The 20,026-nt window shown below is 41.3% G+C and overlaps 1 protein-coding gene across 2 annotated transcripts in view; it reads left to right on the top strand.

The window, feature by feature from the left end:
• The window catches only part of PAPSS2 (3'-phosphoadenosine 5'-phosphosulfate synthase 2), a 77,339-nt gene that overhangs the window by 35,226 nt on the left and 22,087 nt on the right, over window positions 1–20,026 (top strand). Inside the window, exons 2-8 of one of the 2 annotated variants that reach the window (XM_073548197.1) lie at window positions 10,280–10,397; window positions 11,074–11,309; window positions 11,835–11,973; window positions 12,098–12,216; window positions 14,573–14,686; window positions 15,675–15,786; window positions 17,659–17,700. In XM_073548197.1, coding sequence (XP_073404298.1) covers window positions 10,280–10,397; window positions 11,074–11,309; window positions 11,835–11,973; window positions 12,098–12,216; window positions 14,573–14,686; window positions 15,675–15,786; window positions 17,659–17,700 — 880 coding nt within the window. The remainder of the gene's footprint in view (window positions 1–10,279; window positions 10,398–11,073; window positions 11,310–11,834; window positions 11,974–12,097; window positions 12,217–14,572; window positions 14,687–15,674; window positions 15,787–17,658; window positions 17,701–20,026) is intronic. The other variant, XM_073548198.1, reaches the window with a different exon arrangement.

Consider the following 20,026-nt stretch of genomic DNA (forward strand, 5'->3'; position numbering starts at 1 on the left):
TATAAACTGCCCCATAGACTACTATAGGTATCTGCTCTTTCTGCTAAAAATATGGATCAAACATATACATGTAAATGAAGCCTTATATATGGCTAAATATAGAAGCCACGATGGGGAAGATTCATCAAAGCTTTTCCGCTGGATCTCTGGTGAAAAAATATTTGAAAAATTGAGAGATTTTTTGCTCAACACTGGGTTGCCTAGAAATAAGCGACTTCTGGTCTTCTTACGCCATTTTATCCCCGGCTCTGACCAAGTGGGCAGAGCGGGGGCTACATGGAGGCTTGACGGGGCATGGAGACTGATGGCTCCAAAATGTCTCAACATCAAGACTGACGAGAGAATTGCCATTCTTTATGAATCGCGCCAATATGTGAAAGAAAGTGGGCCAGTTAGGTTAAGGTTACAGGAGGAGAAAGCGAGGGTAGCTCTTTCTTTTCCTGATTCCTTATAGGGTCTGTCATTACTATTCGATCATCGTGAGGTCCGGCCAAATGGAATGCTAAAGAAAAAGTTACAGAACTTTTGGAATTTTTTTTAATTCTCTTTAATTCCTGAGGTCCGGACCCAGGCACCCATTGCTCCATTGTCTATGACGTTCTATTGAATCTGTGCTCCTCTCTCAGGAGGTGAGCGCGTCTGAATCCTAAGCTGCACGCTTCTCGGCCATTTTTTGAGCCAGCGGTGGGGTCTCAGGGTGCAGCCCTCCATTGTTCTTCAAGGGATTAAAGAGTGTTGCAATTGTTCTGTACCCATACAGCATCCGTGTTGTCGGCAATGCTCCCCCTTATGACATTGGGCGATGTGCTGCTGGCGATACCGTCTAAATATCATACGCCGATGAACAAGTTGCGTATGATCTATTTAAATATGCTGATCTGCAGCGCATTTACATGAGCTGGAAGAATGTTATTGGCACCTATAAAAGGACCTTTTTAATGCGTACCATTGCCCCTTGTGATGTAGAGAAGGTTACAAGAATACAGGTAAATAAGAAGGTTTGGGAAAGTAAACCTTAATCTGGATTCTAAATGCAGATTGTTTACTTTCCCAAACCTCCTTATCTCATCTTACTAACAGCCATGTGCATCATCTTTTCAACTAAAGACCCATTATATGCACATTGAAAAAAATATATATTTTTTTCCTACTCTTTTAAACAGGGCTGGAGTGTAATATATGATTTTATCCTTGCAATAACTTTTGCATAGTGTTAATTCTAGTTATACATGTATTACTGAGCACTTCTTGTTGAGAACGTTGCTGCACATGTGTGATCCTCCTTTCTTCCAAATTCTTAACCCAAGGGACAGTATTTTACCTCAGTGTTTGTAAGCCAAAACCAGGAGTTGGGGATATATCCGGAAGTGGTGACGTGTTTCTATTAGGCTGTGTGCACACTAGGGTGACTGCAAAAAATCGATGTCAGAATTTTGTCCGTCTGGACCTCACAAAACGATTCCCCTTTCCAGATATTGAGAGAGCCAAAATTTGAGCTCGATCAAACGACGTTAATCCGTGCCGCTCGTCGCTCAAAGTTTGAAAAAATCCAAATTGAGGTATTTTAAGATTTAGGTATTTTGCATAGTCTGTTAGACTATAAAGAATGTGACAACAACATTGCAGAAATAGCCCTGACCAAATTTTCGAACCATTTGTGGTATTTGAATGCAGAGTTGGTGGGATTATCGTTTTTTGATCCCACCATTACAGACAATGAAAAGTTGTTAATGGCTAATAAATTGCTCAGTAGCACAGATGAACCATCAGAGCACGCTAGGGTTGTAAATCCAAAAGTTAGGAAAGAAAAATTAAAAGAGGTAGGAAGTAACCGACTTTAACGACCTTCTGACAAAAGATGAAGAACAAAAGCAATATGTCCTGCAAGTTGTAAGCAAATGCCGAGCATTGTATTCTGACGTTTCAAAAACTACTTTAACAAAAGCTCTAGAATAGATTAGATAACTATGTAAAATTATCAACTCATGTAGGTTAGCGTGCTCTGATGGTTCATCTGTGCTACTGAGCAATTTATTAGCTCAAATTTTGGCTCTCTCAATATCTGGAAAGGGGAATCGTTTTGTGGGGTCCAGACGAACAAGATTCTGACATTTTTTCCCCCCCATATGAGATCCGGTCACCCTAGTGCACACGCTGCGGATTAGGTGCGGATTCTCATCCGCGCGGATTTTGTAAAATCCGCAGGTGAAACAGCAGGTCAAAATACCTGTGGTTTTACCTGCGGATTGCTCTGCGGTTTTGCCCTGCGGTTTTTCATCTCCTCAATGAAGGAGATGGCAAACCGCAGTGGAATCCGCAGAAAGAATTGACATGTCAATTCTTTCTGCGGATTGAAAACCGCAGATAATCCGCGCGGAAAATTCCGCACCGTCTGCATTGCGGTTTTTGATTCCCATAGGGAATCATGCTACTGTTCCAAAACCGCTGCGGAACCGTAGCAAAATCCGCAGCGTGTGCACACAGCCTTATACTCTGATTGTTCCACTCCTGGTTTTGACTTAGAACTTACATGTGTCCTCATCTACATTCTTGTTGGCCAACAATGATATGATAAATTCCACTTGCCTATTAGCATTATTAACCATTCATCTTCCCTCCTTGAAGACAAATATTTCCAGGGCCTGGTAAATTGCCCCCCTACGTCAGTGATTCCCAACCACATTACTAGGGACCCCAACAACATTCCTGTTTCAATGAAGATTGGTGTAGGGTTGGGTAAAGCACTTTGTGTAATTTTTGTCTGGTGTTATACTTTTGGATCAAAGAGCAAGCTGAAAATGTTCTAAGTAAACATTTAACCCCTTCCAACTCCCTGGATCCTACTCCACGCACGGCTTGTGCCATACAGCTGGCATCCACTTCTGATGGAAGCGACTATCACTAGTTTTGATTACGGCTAATTAAACATTTCAATGCATCAATCTCTGACAGCTGTTTTAATGGGACCCAGTTATATGGCGCAATTATTCCAGCGCCCATGGCCACCACCGTGACAATATTGCGCCATCTTAGTTCCTCTATGAAATCCTACCTGTGGCTGAGCTTCAAAGGAGATGACTAATTTTTCTATCTACTGCAGTACTGTAAGATTGTAATATACAGAACAAGCAATAGGAGGTTCAGGTCCCCTGAAAAAAGTAAAAAGTTGAATAGTATTACAAATATATAAAAGTTTCCATCCCCCTCCCCTTTTCCCAGTTCAGAAATATATGTAAAAAAACAACATATTTGGTATTGTCATGTTCGATCTATCAAAATTTAAAAATATTTAAGTCATAAGTTAAACACTGAAGGGGAGTCATGCGTTATTATGCCTCCCCCAAATAGATGACATAAAGAGCAATCAAACATGTTATGTACCCCAAAATGGTACCAGTGTAACTACACATGGAAAAAAAACACCAGAAAAATAAGTGATATGTCTCAGAAAATGGCAACCCTTTTTTTTTTTTTTTTTTTACAAAGTTCTGATTATTTCAAACACTAAATTAAATAAAACCTTATAAGTTTGGTATCACTGCAATTTTACTGACTTCAAGACTCATATTGTCTGTTCATTTTTACCTCACAATGAACACCATAAAAACAAAACCCCAAAAACAAGGGCTGAATTACTTTTTTTGTTAATTTCACCCATCTTGGATGGAGTAACCAGCTATGGTTTATTGTAATCAGCCATTGTATTTCTGAAGGGTCTTTCTCCTTGGTAGGACACCATGCTTTAGTACTTTAAATGTCAAAGATTTGCAGTACATCAACAAGAACATGCCACCATTCTTCTCAGAGAATATACATCGTTCTTCTCTTTCGGAGCATAGTTTATTTGTTGCCAAGGTTAATGTTGTATAAATGAAATGATGGAAGAGGACACCTATAACACATGACAAAGGTTACCCTAGTACGTGATTGAGAGATCTCCCACGTTGAGGTCTGTGACTTTTGAGACCATGTCTGCAAAGACATTGACTCTCGAATTTATAGACTAAGCTATTATCTAGCCATCATTCTATAGAGATATGTTATGAGGACTATCTTGATGGTGAAGTTCATTGAACTTCTGGCCTTTGTGTTGTAAATTGAGGTGACTTGAAGAGCTGCTTATTTTTCTTCCTTTGTCACTGGGTTGTTGAAAACCAAAGTCCTGTGTCAGGGGATGTCAATAACCTTTAGGTCATGAGTACCTGGATCTTTCATTGAAAACATTCTATGTCATTTTATAGGGGGTGAAGTGAGTGCAAATGATCACAAAAGCAAACAGCCTAAAGAAATTCCACCCTAGGTCCGTAAATCCTTTCCATAAATCGCCAAGTCACCCGAGGACTTTTCACTGGATTTTTTAATTTAAACTTTTTAAACAGACTATCTCCTCCAATAGGTGATGTTCAACTGATTCTGGAACAGTTTTTCTTTTTCTTCCGTACTCCTCGTTTCCAAAGTTACGCCCCGTGTTATGATGCAAATTTTCCCTTCAACCGAGTTTATACCACAGAACCTTTCTGACTCTCGGTGGGCATCTGATTTTTTTTTTCCTCTATCACTGGCCAGTCAAAACACAGCTGTGGTCATAGTGAAGTGTCACCTTTATTGACGGAGGGGGGGGGGGGCAATAACTTTGAAATGGAAAGGTACAGAAGAAAAGAAAAACTGTTTCAAAATCAACCGATGAACACCAATTGGAGGATATACTCCTATAAAATAAAAAATCCTCTATTCCACCCTAGTAAATCCTTTGCATAAATAGCCAATACACTGAGCTGTTGTGGGTAGCACCCTGTACCTAAAAAAGATAGAGAATGACTGATCTAGGGACACCACCGGGAATTAGAAGCTACAGTATATGTTATGAGGTCTATATTGCTCATTAAGATCATTGCATGCCCCGGCCTTGGTTGGTAGTTTGAGGTGACTTGAAGAGCTCTAATCTTTCCTCTTTTTTTCCACTAATTTGGTAAAACACAAACACCAGGGTCAGCAGATGTCAATAACTTTTGAATCCTAAGTATCATTGTCTTTATTTGAAGCTTTCTATGATTTTTTTTATAGGGGTGAACTTTGTGCAATTGACCAAGAAAAGCAAACAACCTAAAGCAATTCCACCCTCGTAAATCCTCTCCATAAATAGTCAACACACTAAGCTGATGTTGGTAGCACGCTGACTGTAAAACAGACAGAAAGTGCCTGAGCTGAGGATAAGCTCTTTATGATGTATATGGCCTGCAGCTAATAATTATAGACACAATGAGAAAGTTTCCATTTTATCTTTGACTTTGAATTGTGGAACCAGCAATTCCTTCATATAGTATTGCTGCAAATGTTCCATTGAGTAATCCCATAGTAACTTTACAAGGCTGCAGGTAACCTAAATTTCCTGACATTGCCTTCAGCACGTCGGCAGAACTCAGGTTGTTTTTGACAGCCTTAGCTCTTGATGAAGCACAGAACGGGCTGTTGTATAACTTCCAATATACTTATGATGAACTGCTGGGGAAGCTACCGGGAATTAGAAGCTATGGTATGTTATGAGGACTATCTTGATCATAAAGTTCATTGAACTCATGACCTTTGTGTTGTGGTTTGAGGTGACTTCAAGATCTGTAATCTTTCTTCCTTTACCTCTAGTGTATTGAAAAGCAAAGTCCAGCGTCAGGAGATGTCAATAACCTTTAGGTCGTGAGTAGTGGAGATTTCCTTTGAAACTCTTCCATAAACCTTCGTTTTATTAGGGTGATGTGGGTGCACCTCTATTAAGTGACCACGAATAAATACAATATACAGCAGGGGCGCAAAACATTTTTTGATCCAAGGCCACATTGCCATACAGAACCAATACTGCCATTTTTTTAAAAGGGGTAATTACATGAATACATCACCAGAATCACCTTCAGTGCATAAATTCATCACTGGAACCAAATTGTGAGTATTTCACAACGATTTTGAGAGTTTCTTCTTAGGTAAAGTTAGTGTGTGCTTACATTGATTTTTTTTTGGAACAGAAACTACGTTTTTTGGGGCAGGAACTTGCCAAATACTCCTCATAATCTCAAATATCTAAGTTTTGCCATTTTATAAATTTTAACATAGCCATGAAACATGTTTTGGATTGCTACATGTGTACAAGATCAGAACCACTATCATCGCATGAGAGCTGCACCAGAGCCACCATCAAACATGAATGCAGCACCAGAACTGCCATCAGTACATGAATGCAGTCAGTGTCAGAACCATTGTCAGTACATGAATTCAGCTTCAGGTCCACCGGCAAAACATGAATGATGGGTTTGCAATGTGACAAGATGGACCTTACAAATCCATCCGTTTTAACAAAGCTATAGTCATCGAAATCACTACTAGATCTTATCTTCACCACTTCATGTCCACAGAACAAACACTGCGTCGTGCTATCATAGGATCCAATGAGGAAAAGGAGAAAAATACAAGCATGCGATGAATAAAATGATCAATTTTATTAGAGTAGAGTACTATAAGTAACATATATATTACAATGTGCTTATTAGGACAAAAATCAGACAGTATCCACCCAGATGACCCTAAACCTCCGTGAAGATGGAAAAATTAGCCCCAGAACGCACCCACATGAGGGTCCATAAACCACAATGACAAAGTGAAAAGAACGCCCAGACAGGAAATCCCAGGTATAACCATCATAAGTTTACAGTAAAAAAGGGGGCGTCAGTGTTGTTTAGTAGTCTGCCGCCGATAGCAGCAAGATAGCATGAGGAGATGAAAAGTCACAGGGGAGCTTACCGAGACAAGGAGGAAGGGGAGAGCCAGGACACGCCACCCCCGACGCGCGTCTCGCGTCGTCTCAGGCCGTTTTCTCAAGAGGGAGTTTAGGGACCCTCATGGGGGTGCGTTCTGGGGATAATTTTTCCATCTTCATGGAGGTTTAGGGTCATCTGGGTGGATACTGTCTGATTTTTGCCCTAATAAGCACATTGTTATATATATATATGTTACTTATAGTACTCTACTCTAATAAAATTGATCATTTTATTCATCGCATGCTCGTATTTTTCTCCTTTTCCTCATTGTATTTTGAGCGTGTGCATACTGGCGCTGGTGTTTGGGTTGCTCTTCCCCATCGCCATTACGCCATACCATGTTTCAGGGGTTTTTGTTGCCTATCATAGGATCCAGTAGACACCCGTGTACCTCTCTTGGCAGGTGAACGATGAACGGAAGTAGCTTTCTTATGCAAGTCTATTTGCTTCTTGTTTATGTAGTTCATACGACATCTCTTGTGCACCACTGCTCCAGCAGCTACCACAGTGCTAACGCCCCTCTCAATACTGGCTTTATTGATCCCTTCAGCTCCTTTCGCACCAATCGCCACTCTTTCTCCGTCATCTTCTACTTCATGGCTGCATAAGGGGCAAGTTTCTTGACTTTCCTTCATTCTCAGTTCTGTAAAAGAAGATAAATCGTTAAATAATAAATATAATAATAGTATTAATTGTAAAAGAAATATGATAGACACTGAAAGGCGAGTCGCATTTAACATTTTACAGCTTTGGCGGCCATATTCTTTGACTTCACATTTGGACCCTTTGTGGTAACCCTATCTTGGTAAACTTTTAGTATGTTTTTCCCTACATGTAATACTACAAAAAAAAAAAACAATAAAACGCTTTCTTGGAATTTGTTCAGGGTAAAGGATTTTTTTTTTTGTATTTTGACTGGACTACAATGACTTTTTTTTTTTTTTTGCAGCATGTGGATAATATTTGTTATAATCTCATTCACCTTCCTGCTAGTGTATGATGCAGAAAATCTTCCCACAAAATGGGAATGGAAAATCCACAGCATATCCTCCATGTAAGAACAAGTCCTTACATTTAATATGGGACTTTTTTAGGTGCATGTTGCTTGGTTGAGATAAATATATTTATATGTGCAGAAACAAAAACGCTCTGAAAACAGAGGTCAGCAGAATGCAGGCTGTTTATAGCAACCGCAAATATGGAGCAGATAACTGGGTGTTGTAAAACTTCCAGTATCCTGATGAGGGACTGATTGGGAATCTACCGGGAATATGAACTCACTACGACTCTTTGCTTTATTACACTAATGGTAAATGGTTTCTGTATATGCTAAATAGGCAGATTCTCCACATCTTCATTTTCCATGACATTCCTTCCTGAATACTCACATGTCCTAACCAGGATTGCTACATACCCAGCCGGCTTATTCACATATAAAAAATCCCTTTCTCTGTTCTTACATTTTTAAACCGTTTTATCAGGTAACTTCCATGGCCTTTAGATTGGTATTAAGAACTCCATACACATTAGACTAATGTCAGCTGAACCTGTCAATCTCGGCAAGCTCGGTTGACAGTCTAATTTGTATGGGGGATTCCGACTTTTCCCCGATAGAGGGAGATATGGATCTGGCACGTCCGATTTTAGGCTGTTGATCTTTCGGTTCTCGGCAAACTAAGCTGCCACCAGAGGAGTCTGGCAGCACCTCTTTCATAGATAACACAAGGAGCGCTCCTGTGTATGAAGAAGTCCGGAGAAATAGCTGTCGGCCAAACGGTAGGCCAAATGATCGTGCTACAGACAGCTATCTCTTGAGTCTGGGACCCTGTAGAACTCTAGAGAATAATGTCACTGATCTTTTAGTGCATTAGATAAAGAAAATGTATGGTCTATCGGGAGCATTGTCTTACGCATTCATCTTTATTAACTATCACTCTTTGAGTTCAATGAACTTTGTAGTTTGAGATTCGATATCTAACAGGGTAAAAAATTCACTTGTAAACCATATGTAAAGTATGTTGTCATTACGCTAGAGTTCATTGATCTATAAAATGTAAATGTCTAGAAATCTGGCAGTCTATAGTAAATTACGATAGTAATGGTAGCGGAGACGTGTCGTACTATTGATTTATGGCATTGACTGAATATGTGTTGGGTAAGTTTCCAGGTCAGAAGCAAGCCTCTACAGGCTGCATCTCATTAGCTTAGCATATTAAGTCTATTTGGCATTCCCAGGAACCTGATGTTTGCCGGCTGCATTTTTTTTAAACCTACTTACCATTTTTCCTTACCTTACGCTTATAGTGAGCCTGATTATTTTAATGTTAGGGAAGGCGATGGCGGTATGGTTGTAGCTGGCATATTACATCTTCTTATTGTTTGTTGGGTGTTACGTGATTATATCATTTATCACATTAATCATGAAAGTACCCAAGTAATTATATAAAATTCCTTTTAGAAAGAAAAGAGTATCTAGGCGTAAATCTGAAAAGCCTTGTGCCAGCTCTGCCAACATGCAGCCTAATAGATCCTGTTTACGTCTTCTGTAGTGTAATGACTTGGATGGTTGACTTCGTAAAATTGGCTTCCCACAAGGAATCTTTGAAGAAAAAAATCCTTTTTACAAATCTTTAAAAAACAAAAAATCATTAAAAAAGTCTCTGATGTGTTTATGTTGTAGTAGTAATCCAGACATCATTAGTAGAGCACATAATTTGCATAATCCAATCAGGTTATGCTTTATGAACTATGACCTAGTGGTCTAATCTTGCAGGGCCTTAAAGTCCCTTTACACAGGCAGAATCTGCTTGTGAGGAGCTCTGATCCCGGAAGTAGCTGGTTGACCTTTGCTCCTTACACCTCCGTTTACATGCGGCAATCATCTATCTACAAGTATGGTTTGGGGAAGAATGATTGTTATTATGATCATTTGTCTTCATACAGGTTTCCTATTCTTGGCAGCACATCCACTGTTTAGTTTACATCTAGGGATGTGCCGTCTACAATCGATGATTCTTAGGTTTGCATAAAGATATAATCATCCATTAAGAAAGTGATTGCTTCTTGGGCAGTTGATTGCTTGCATGTTAGCGCACAGAAATGATTAGGAACAAGCGCTTTTAACATACAGTATCTTGTAAAAGAGTCTTCACATTGCTTTTTTATTTTGGGGTGCTCATTTAGACAAGTCAATAATAGTGACTGAGCGATCGTTAGAAAGGTTGTTTGCGGATTATCGGCGTGAATAATATAAGAATTGATCACCTTGCATATAGCCATTCGTTGGATGTTTAATGGTCGTGGTTGGCAAGTGTAAATGACCCCTTACTGCCACTTTGTCAAAGATCTGTGTCAAATGGGGGATCAGTCACTATCAATGTTAATTATGGCATCACTATATGGTGACTGTTCTAAAATAAGTAGTTTATGGGTGGAGATCATTACATATGTAATTGACATTAATTATTTATTCACAGGCTCAATATCAGAAGTCCACAAATGTTGTCTACCAGTCCCACCATGTGAGTAGAAACAAGAGAGGTCAAGTTGTTGGCACCAGAGGAGGCTTCCGCGGCTGCACTGTTTGGTTAACAGGTATGATCTGCCCATTACATGTAAGCCTTAGCTATAGTATAGGTATTGATGAAAAAAATACTGTAATTTTATATGTCAGATATGACACCACAAGTATATTCTATATGTGGTGAAAATGAACACTACATCTATGAATGTAACACAATCTCTTACTCAAAATAACTTTTACTGTAGTTACCGGTAATTAAACCCCCTGATTTTCCCTTTATCAAACGAACCCTAATTTGGAAACTAGTAAAATTGGATTTTGTGGCTCTGATGACTTGAATCTTTTGTGAGTCCATGAGTTTAGATATACTTCTTAGGAGGCCCATAACCTTAGGTGTTTGTCGGCCGACCGATGGTTTGACTAAAGCTTTGGCCAGCTGCTCTCGCCTGACTCCTCCATACACTTGATTGTTCTGCTCAATTGAGTGATCCTGTGTCCTCTATGAGAGAGCTGCTGCCAAACATCTCTGGCAGCAGCTTATCTTGTCGAGCACAAACAGATCAGCTGTCTGAAATTGATATGCTTTGTCATCATTCATATGTTGGGAGAATCAAGAGGCCTCCATACGCATTGGACTGACGATGTCGGCAGGCTGGGCTGACGTTACTCTGATGTGAATAGGTGACTTTATATTCTTACATGTTATGAATGCGATTTATATAACCCTTATCATTTCATCAATCTCAGGTTTGTCTGGAGCTGGAAAGACAACTCTGGGATTTGCCCTGGAAGAATACTTGGTGTCCCATGCTATTCCCTGCTACTCTCTCGATGGTGACAACATCCGTCATGGGCTGAACAAAAATCTTGGCTTCTCATCTGAGGATCGGGAAGAAAACATTCGCCGAATTGCAGAAGTAGCAAAACTGTTTGCCGATGCCGGTTTGGTGTGCATTACCAGCTTCATTTCTCCTTATACCAAGGTAACAACCAATAATGAGTCTATAACTGACCTAGCCATGGACCTTAAGTCCCCCGCAATATGTGGATATGTTATTTTTAGGCTGGCTGTACACTAGTTTGTATTCACCATTTTACATAGAGTGCCTGCACCTATCCTCACATGTCTATCTTGGTAAATACTTTTACATTCTGGAGCCTAGAGCTCTTGTACCATTCTTGTTCCTTTTCCTGGAAATATATGAAGAGTGACAATAATACTTTTCACCTTGTGGATGTCTCCCAACTTTGTCAGCACTGATTGATTAGACAGTGTCATGTTGGGTAGGGACCCGCCTCATTGACCAGAAGAATGGTGATTTCCATTCATATATTTTTAGGAAGAACAACAGAAGAAACGCACAATGTAAAAATCCTCAGACATTTTTATTGTTTGGAATAGGAAAGTATTTATAAATCTAGGCTTATCAGATGAGCTGTTTAAGCCTCCGTATTAGGGAACATACAGTAGACATTTTAATAGTGATGATTCTATATTATTTCAATAGGATCGTGACGAAGCTCGTAAAATACATGAAAATTCTGGATTGCCATTTTTCGAGATCTTCGTGGATGCTCCATTAGCTATCTGTGAAAGCAGAGATGTGAAGGGCTTGTACAAGAAGGCCAGAGCTGGAGAAATCAAAGGTATACTTGAGGAACATAGACAATTTGTAGTACCAGTTTTGAAGGTCTCCATGTATGTAGGAGTACACTGAATTGTTTAGGACCGCTCATTACTGAGATGCCCGGTGTCACCATTTATTTGCAGGATTTACCGGAATTGACTCTGGGTATGAGAAACCAGATGCCCCAGAACTGGTGCTGAAGACCAATCTCCACAGTGTAAATGAATGCATCCAGCAGATTGTGGAGTTGCTGCAGGAGCGGGTGAGGGAACTACAATATTGTGTATAATTAGTGGTGATCTATATACTACAGGGGCAGACTCAAAGTTCTTATTGGATCTAGGAAAAGGAGGCTAGCCTCTGTTCTCCCACTGACTGATTTTACTTTACAGCCTTCCCTGTATTAGTATACAGCTTGGAAAAAAAAAACTTGATTTGTCAATACTCTGTTGGGATATTTTATGCTTTATGTACCTATGTTTGACCATCCAATAGGCATCATGTGAATTCCCACCTGTCGAGGATTTTTCTAGCCACAATGTATTGAATTTGTACACTGAGAAGTTGGACTTATTAAAGAAATTTGCAGCAAATTATGATAGCACAACTTGTGAGTGCTGTAAATGGTGCTTTCCTTTACCACTTTTGATATCCTTGTGTGAACTCATCCTTAAAGGACAGGTAAAAATTGTTATGTTATGGACTGTACACGGAAATCTGACAATTCTTAGCGCTTACACAGATGGTCTTTGTCCTAGCTGTGACGCTAGTCACTACTCAGTGTGACGCTGGTCACTATTCCCGGACTTATCATGAGGCAGAATAGTCAGAAGGTCGGGGTCAGCGCCAAGAGGGGTTATAATAGACAAAGGGAATAGATAAAAGTGTAGTCAGGTAACAGTCCGAAGTCAGAGAATAAGGAAGGTAGGGGATCACGACAAAGGGGTAAGATGGTCAGAAACTGAAATCCAAGGTCTGCAACAGAGATCAGAATACAACTCCAAGCACAGAGCAAACACACCACTGAACAAATGTACAATTGGCAAAGGTCTGACAATTGTCAGAGTACTAAATAGTCCTGTAATCACCCAGAATAGATAACACCTGAAGGAGATGCCATAGACCCAGCCAGATGGGATGGCTTTGTCATTGGTATTGGTTGTCATTGTAGAGCTGTTACTCACAATCCTGGCAGCTCAGCAAGCCCGTGATCCCATACAGCAGCAGAGCTGTCATTCACAGCGTCCCTAGGATACCGTGAGTGGTGGAATTGTATCACTAGCTACTTGGTTTAACAGGTCCTAGGGACACTTCAGTATTCACTCATGTACAGGGATATGGCCCTCACCACAAAGGTGCCAGGGTTGCGTCCATGAAGTAGCTGCTGGCTGAGGAAGCGAGTTTACAGCAGAATAGTGGTATAGTTGGGAACAAACTAGAGGCACTAAGACAAGGACAAAATCAGCAAGCAGGGGTGTCAGGAAAAAGCCGGAGACGGTGCAAGGAGAATGGAACTGAATGCAGAATTTTCTGGCAAGTGTAGGATTAAATTAGCCCATGTTCAGCAATCTGAAGTGTCTGAAAGAAGGGGTAAAGAATGCACGCAGGTCAGGTATCCGATCAGGAAGCTTATACTGTGCATCAGACTCGGTACGAAAGCTATAACTAGCAAAAACTTAGGGCTTGATTCATCATTTGCATATATTTGTTCTTGTGGTATTCTCTGACTCCTCAAAATGGGTGCACAAAATTCATGAATTTTGTGCAAAATAGAAAAATTAGCTTTTTTCTCCTACCTTTTAACCTGTTTTGCAACTATTTTTAGTGCAAAAATGTGGCAAAAAAATTGTGCCAAAGGTTTTGGCGTGTATAAAATCACTCTTGGTTGGGCTGGAGTAAATTTATGCCAATTTTTATTTTTATGACTTTTTAAAAAAAAAAATGTAAGTGATGAATCAAGCAAAAGCACCTTGAAAGCTTACACTCTGCAATGTAGAATCACACCCAAAGTGTCAGGGGAAGTGTGCTCAGTAATTGGTCAATGTCACGGTCCGGATAACAAGACCTAATATTTATTTTACTAGCTTACGTAACGCCATCATATTCCACAATGGTTTACATTATCACTGTCCCCATCGGGGCTCACAAACTAAATTCCCTATCTGTATGTCTTTGGAGTGTGGTATGAAACCGGAGACCCCGGAGGAAACCCACGCAAACACGGGGAGAACATACAAACTCCTTGCAGATTTGGTGGGATTTGAACCCAGGACCCCAGTGCAGCAATGTTAACCACTGAGCCACCATACAATGCTAACCACTGAGCCACCGTGCTGCCAATATATACATAATTAAAAATTATATACAAAAAGAGATGTTTTCCCATATCCCTGATACCAGGGATCTCACAGTCAAGGAACATTTCCATTGTTTCATCCATCGACTGTAAACCACAGGGATCCTTGTTTTGGACAAAACCCCCCCCCCCCCCATACATTTAATATTTTCCATGTACAGATCTGATGATCACCTAGATGTTATACATGTAGTCTTACTGGACTGTGATGGTATCTAGGAATTTTTGGTATTTGATCAGATACTGGATTTCTTTTCTCCAGGAAATTGTCCCATCTGGAGCTACAAAGGACGTCCATGAATTGTTTGTACCTGAGAACAAGTTGAATCAGGCTCGGGAGGAAGCTGAAAACCTGCCTGCCATTGAGATCACTAAGGTAAAAGCTCCGTCCACGGTGACGATGAGAGATTTATTATTTAAAGGCACGGTATGCTGAATCCGCAGTGATCTTGAGGGAGATGCACCCAAACGTTGACATCACGTGCACCAATATATTGGGGCACTCGTCTCCAATCACTGGATTCAGGGTGGTCCTTCAGTCTCATTGCCACAGGTGTATATTATCTAGCCCCTCTCACTCTGCCATTACTAACTTTTGTGAAGAAATGGGTCACTGTAAAGATCTCCCTGATACCAGCGAGGTCCTGGAATAGGAGCCACCACTTGCGATATTATTGAAAACCAGCAAATTCCCCCAAAGTGTAGGTACATAGAGGAATACAGGGGAATGTAGGCAGCAGTAGTCATTTACTGTCACCTTTCCGGATGGATTCTATAATAGTCCTATAATAGTATAATATTCCTATGATAGTATAATATTCCTATGATAGTATAATATTCCTATTTAGTGGAGTTAGAAATCCATCCAGGTTTTTCTACCCCATCTGAGAGCAGCATGATGTAGTGGCAGAGAGCCTGATTACAGTTATGTATCAATTATTGGGCTGCCTGCTGCAGTTTTAATGAAATCACTGCTTTCTCTGCTGCAGATCTAATAGTTCTCTGAATGCAGAGCCCTATATAACCCTGCCCACACCACTGATTGGCTGCTTTCTGTGTACACTGTGCAGAAATCTGCAAATCAGTGGTGGAGGCGGGGTTATGCAGAGCTCATTAATATGGAGGACGACATGGCAGCAGGTTTAATAGTCCTCTAGTGATAATCTATTGCTGACTAACCAGTGATTTTATATAAACTACACTAAGCAGCCCAGTAAGTGACACATCGCTAGAATCAGGGTCTCTGTCCCTACATTATGCTGCTCTCAGATTCGGTGGCAAAAACCTGATGTCAGATTCCCTTTAACTTGTAATACTTAACAAAAAATTCCATGGCGTAAATGTGATTTCATGTGTCTTTACAGCTGGATCTCCAGTGGGTCCAGGTCCTGAGTGAAGGTTGGGCCACCCCACTCAAGGGCTTCATGCGGGAGAGGCAGTATCTGCAGGTTCTTCATTTTGACACCCTTATAGATGGTATGGATTATTTTTTATCACTTTTGCTAGACCCTCACGTTAGAAATGTCATGCTCTAAAAAAGGTTTTCCGAAGGTTAGATTGCTGCCGGAGATTTCTAACTATAAGAACACAATGCTACGTGTATTATGTCTGGCTCCGAGCCTGCAGACTGTGCATGTCTCCCTGCGTCATGCCCCATCCCCTCAGGCGCTGCACTAGACATGACACAGTGCATCAGATTGGTCTGGAATGCTTATGTCCGGAGTATCGTCTCCTCTCCTGACTTGTCTATGTTACTATATAATAGTATTCACTGTGACATAACAATTGTTTTCCATCTTTATTTTCCCATTTAACACTGTGGTGGCCACACTCCTCTGCCATGACTTTTGGAAATAAATTGTCTATGTTCTGTATCTTTAAACAGTTATTGCTGATCTGACAGTGTCAGTGTATGCAGAGACACATTACACCAAGTGTTCCATTCATTTAAGCATTTCCAGGAGGAATAACAGAGGAACAACACAACACAGAGCTCTGAGGAAAGCTGCCCCACGTTATCTATTTTCATTGACTAAAATGAGTACATCCCATTGAATCTTAGGAGATGCATGTAAAAGATTCCTACGCTCATGATAGATCCACCATTGTCTGCTGCCTGGCCAAAGTCACAGATCGCATTAAACATAAAGGGGTTTTCCCATAAACAACACTTCTCACCCAGCCGCAGATGATAAATATATCATTGCTGGTAGTATGACTGCTGAGACCCCTACTTAGCTTGAGAATGGGGGTCACCAAGTCCCGTTGGTTAGAGTGCTGGTAATGTGCATGCCTGATGAAGGATCCATGCACTTTTATGGAACGGGCAGTGATAGCAGAGCTGACATTTTAGTAGAGGTGCCCTCTGATCTCAGGATCGGCGGGGGTCCTGGCATCAGAGTGATAGCTTTCAGAAAGCCTCTTCAGTAGTTTGCTGCTATGACAACTCTTCTGTCAGGTTATATATAATTAGTTGGCTTACTAAAAAGGGTTGTCCGGCCATACAGTATTGATGACCTATCAGTAATAGATCAGTGGGGATCGGACACGCAGCGGCCCCGCCGATCAGCTGAGGTTTGTACCGGTGCCAGATGGATGCAAACACTTTGAATGAAGCCAAAAAAGCAGCCATCTAGATGGAGCATCAGATGCCGGTCTTCCACTAATCTGCTATGATGACCTATCCTGTAGATGGTCCATCAATACCATATGCCCAGACAGCTCCTGTAAGGTCCCCCATGTTTGTTCAGCTGGCCGCTATCTCCCCCACATATCAAATCGCTTAGCTCAGCCAACATGTGTCAGCCATTTCTCTATAGGTAGTAAGACTCCTCTGGCGGTGGCTTATGGGCGTCATTGGAGTTCCAACATTCCGGGTCCTTTTCTCCACCAGTATCATATCTGTTGGGGGAGAGTCCGGAGACCTCCATACCCATTAGACTGCCATCCATTTTTGCCGATCTCTACAGGTTTGGCTGGCTCTAGTCTCACATGTGTGGTAGCCACGAGAGCCGTAAGCTCTTGGTGAACCATAGCCATGAAGAAAGTGAGCCGTAACAAGTATCCAATATATAGAGAAAGGCAACATTTTCTATGTGACCCTCTCAAGTGAAGAAGATGCGTCAGTCCGGTCCTGTCATTCACGGTTTCAACACTGTGAGAAGGTGACGCAACTCGAAATACTTCTTCCAAATAACGATTCGGGGAGATCGATATTGGGCATAAATCCCAGACGAGCCGCCACTTTCCCAGATCGGCGGTTTTCTTGCGCTTGAGCCTTTCTAGTTAGGGATACCATGAATGGTTAAGTAGTTGTGTTGTGATTTATCATACTACGCTTCTCTTTAGATGCGAGGCATAACTCAGACTTAACATTCGCAAAGTCTCTTGGTGAGTTACTTTATGTGAAGAGCATTCCTTCTGAATCGTCAAATTACTGAGATTTCTGTTCAATTTTCGCTACAATAATTGAATGCTGCCGGTAAGTAAACGGCAGCCGGTGGTCGCAGTGGTTTTTGCACTTATGGGAAAGTCGATACTTGAGACCCAATTAATTCTATTTCCGGAAATGTTCTATAAGTGCAACCCACCTAATCCTAAAGGGACGGAAACGACTGCGCTGCAATACCACGCTATACACAGATGAATCAATGTTGTCAGAACGATAACCGTACCCCGGGGGTCAGTGTGTGGCTGGTACCAAAGCATCATGAGATTATTACTAGAACTCAAACACTTGTGACCTTTTGGAAGACACGTACCATCCATACACTGATTTCATAAGAATGACGTATCAAGAATAATTGCCTCTCCTTATATAAATGGTATCGGTGTCTACTAGTTGATTAACATTGGCTCTTTTGTTATCAAAATCAGCATTTTTTTCTAGTTTGTGCAATGTAGAAGAAAACCCCTATACCAAGGAAACTGTCAGCAAGCAGGCTGTGTTTAACAGTGAGCATATAAGGTTTCTGTTGGGAGACCTATGTTTCATGGCGTTCGTTACCCGTAGGCTCGCATCTTAAGAAACTGTGTCTGCTCCTACGTGGAATAGTGCAGTAATACACTAAATACTTATTAGGCCTCGGTGTGAACATGGGGACTGTGAACCAAATTAACGTATGTACTATAAACTTTCCTTTACATACAGCGAAGAAACCCTGCAGACACAAGGCAGAAAAAGCCTGCATTTGGGCTGATTTAAAGGGAACCTGTCAATCTGTTCCCCCACACCCCAAATGTGTGTCGTTTATAAGAATGCCAGTGATCGAGACCTTTTTATGAAGCGAATCTGCCTTTCTGTTGCAGAGAAATCCACTTAAGACGCAATCTGCCAATGAGTCTGGAAGCGCTCTGGGCGAGACTGATCTATCCTTAGCCTGACTCCGCCCTCCACTGGGTGATTGACAGTTGGCACTGCTGCGGCCTCCAGGCTCCATTCTCAGCCTTATTCCGTCCTCTGAGTGATCGACATGCTGCAGCAGCGCTGTCAGTCACCTAGCGGAGGGCGGAGATAGGCTAAGGATATATCAGTCTCGCCCAGAGCACTTCCAGACTCATTGGCATATCGCGTCTTAAGTGGATTTCTCTGCAACAGAAAGGCGGAAAGAATGGAGAGTGAAGCCAAGGAAGTGGAAGTGCTCCATGCTGGCCAGAGCACTTCCAGCATCATTTACTTATCACTTCTAAAGTGGATCCTTCTGCACCAGAGTAACATTTTTGTCTCATAAAGGTATGGATTCACTTGTGTTCTTATAACATACACAATTGTAAGCGCTATAGGAGGGGTAGAAAGAGCTACAGACTCCTTTGTAAGTACTAACGACACTCCTCTCAGTTCTATCATCAGAAGCTCACCTGCTTGTTGATGGTTTCCATGTAACCATCGTTTTTTCTTTACACTGAGTAAGTAGCCAATGTTAATCAAGGGTGGGACTTCAGTAAATGTCTAATTCCCCTGCTCCACCCTTCAATGAGTATGTGTCACTGTCCTGTAATCTGTTCTCCGTAATTTGTAGCGAGCTGATAATACTCGTCAGCGGGACATTTACAGCGTGTGGTGAGGAGGGGGCGGCAGGACCCCCGGGATTAGCCAGAAGGTAACCTCACACTGTAAATGGTGGCTGCTGATTAGCGCTGCACTGCTTCGAATCTAAATGGTAAGACGGCTAATTAGAAGTAATGTTCTTTAATGTCTCTGTGTTTATGTGATGTAACAATGTCTATTTTATTTCCAGCATTCTGGCAGGTGACCTTGTAATAAAACAATTAAGCTCCTTCCTAATCAGCGGTCCATATAAATACGCGCTGATCAGCAAACAATAAGCCGAGCGCTTGATCATTGGCTGATCATATCATTTCTGTTGTCCTATGAATCATTACTCGGCAGCAACATTTCCTTATGTAAAGAGGGGATGTGCTGCCGACTACTGACAATGCATGCTGTGTGGGGACAGAACGATTGTCCCTATACAGTTTTGTGAACCAGACCAACGATTGAATTACATTTCTGCCCATTGAGTTAGATCCTTTCATACATGCATGCAATAGTGTTTAATTTAATACTTGTCTTCCGGCCTGGCCCTGTACCAGCATTGTCTCTTGGCGGTCACATAGGTTCATAGATTTTAGGCTATGTGCACAGTAGTGGAACTCTCGCGGAAGTTACTGCGAGAATTCCGGAATTCCATTCCGCGGGAAAATCGCATTTTAAATT

The sequence above is a fragment of the Dendrobates tinctorius genome, unplaced genomic scaffold (genome assembly GCF_039654945.1).
Source record: "Dendrobates tinctorius isolate UK_male_01 unplaced genomic scaffold, ASM3965494v1 ptg000156l, whole genome shotgun sequence".
In the NCBI taxonomy this organism is placed as follows: domain Eukaryota; kingdom Metazoa; phylum Chordata; class Amphibia; order Anura; family Dendrobatidae; genus Dendrobates; species Dendrobates tinctorius.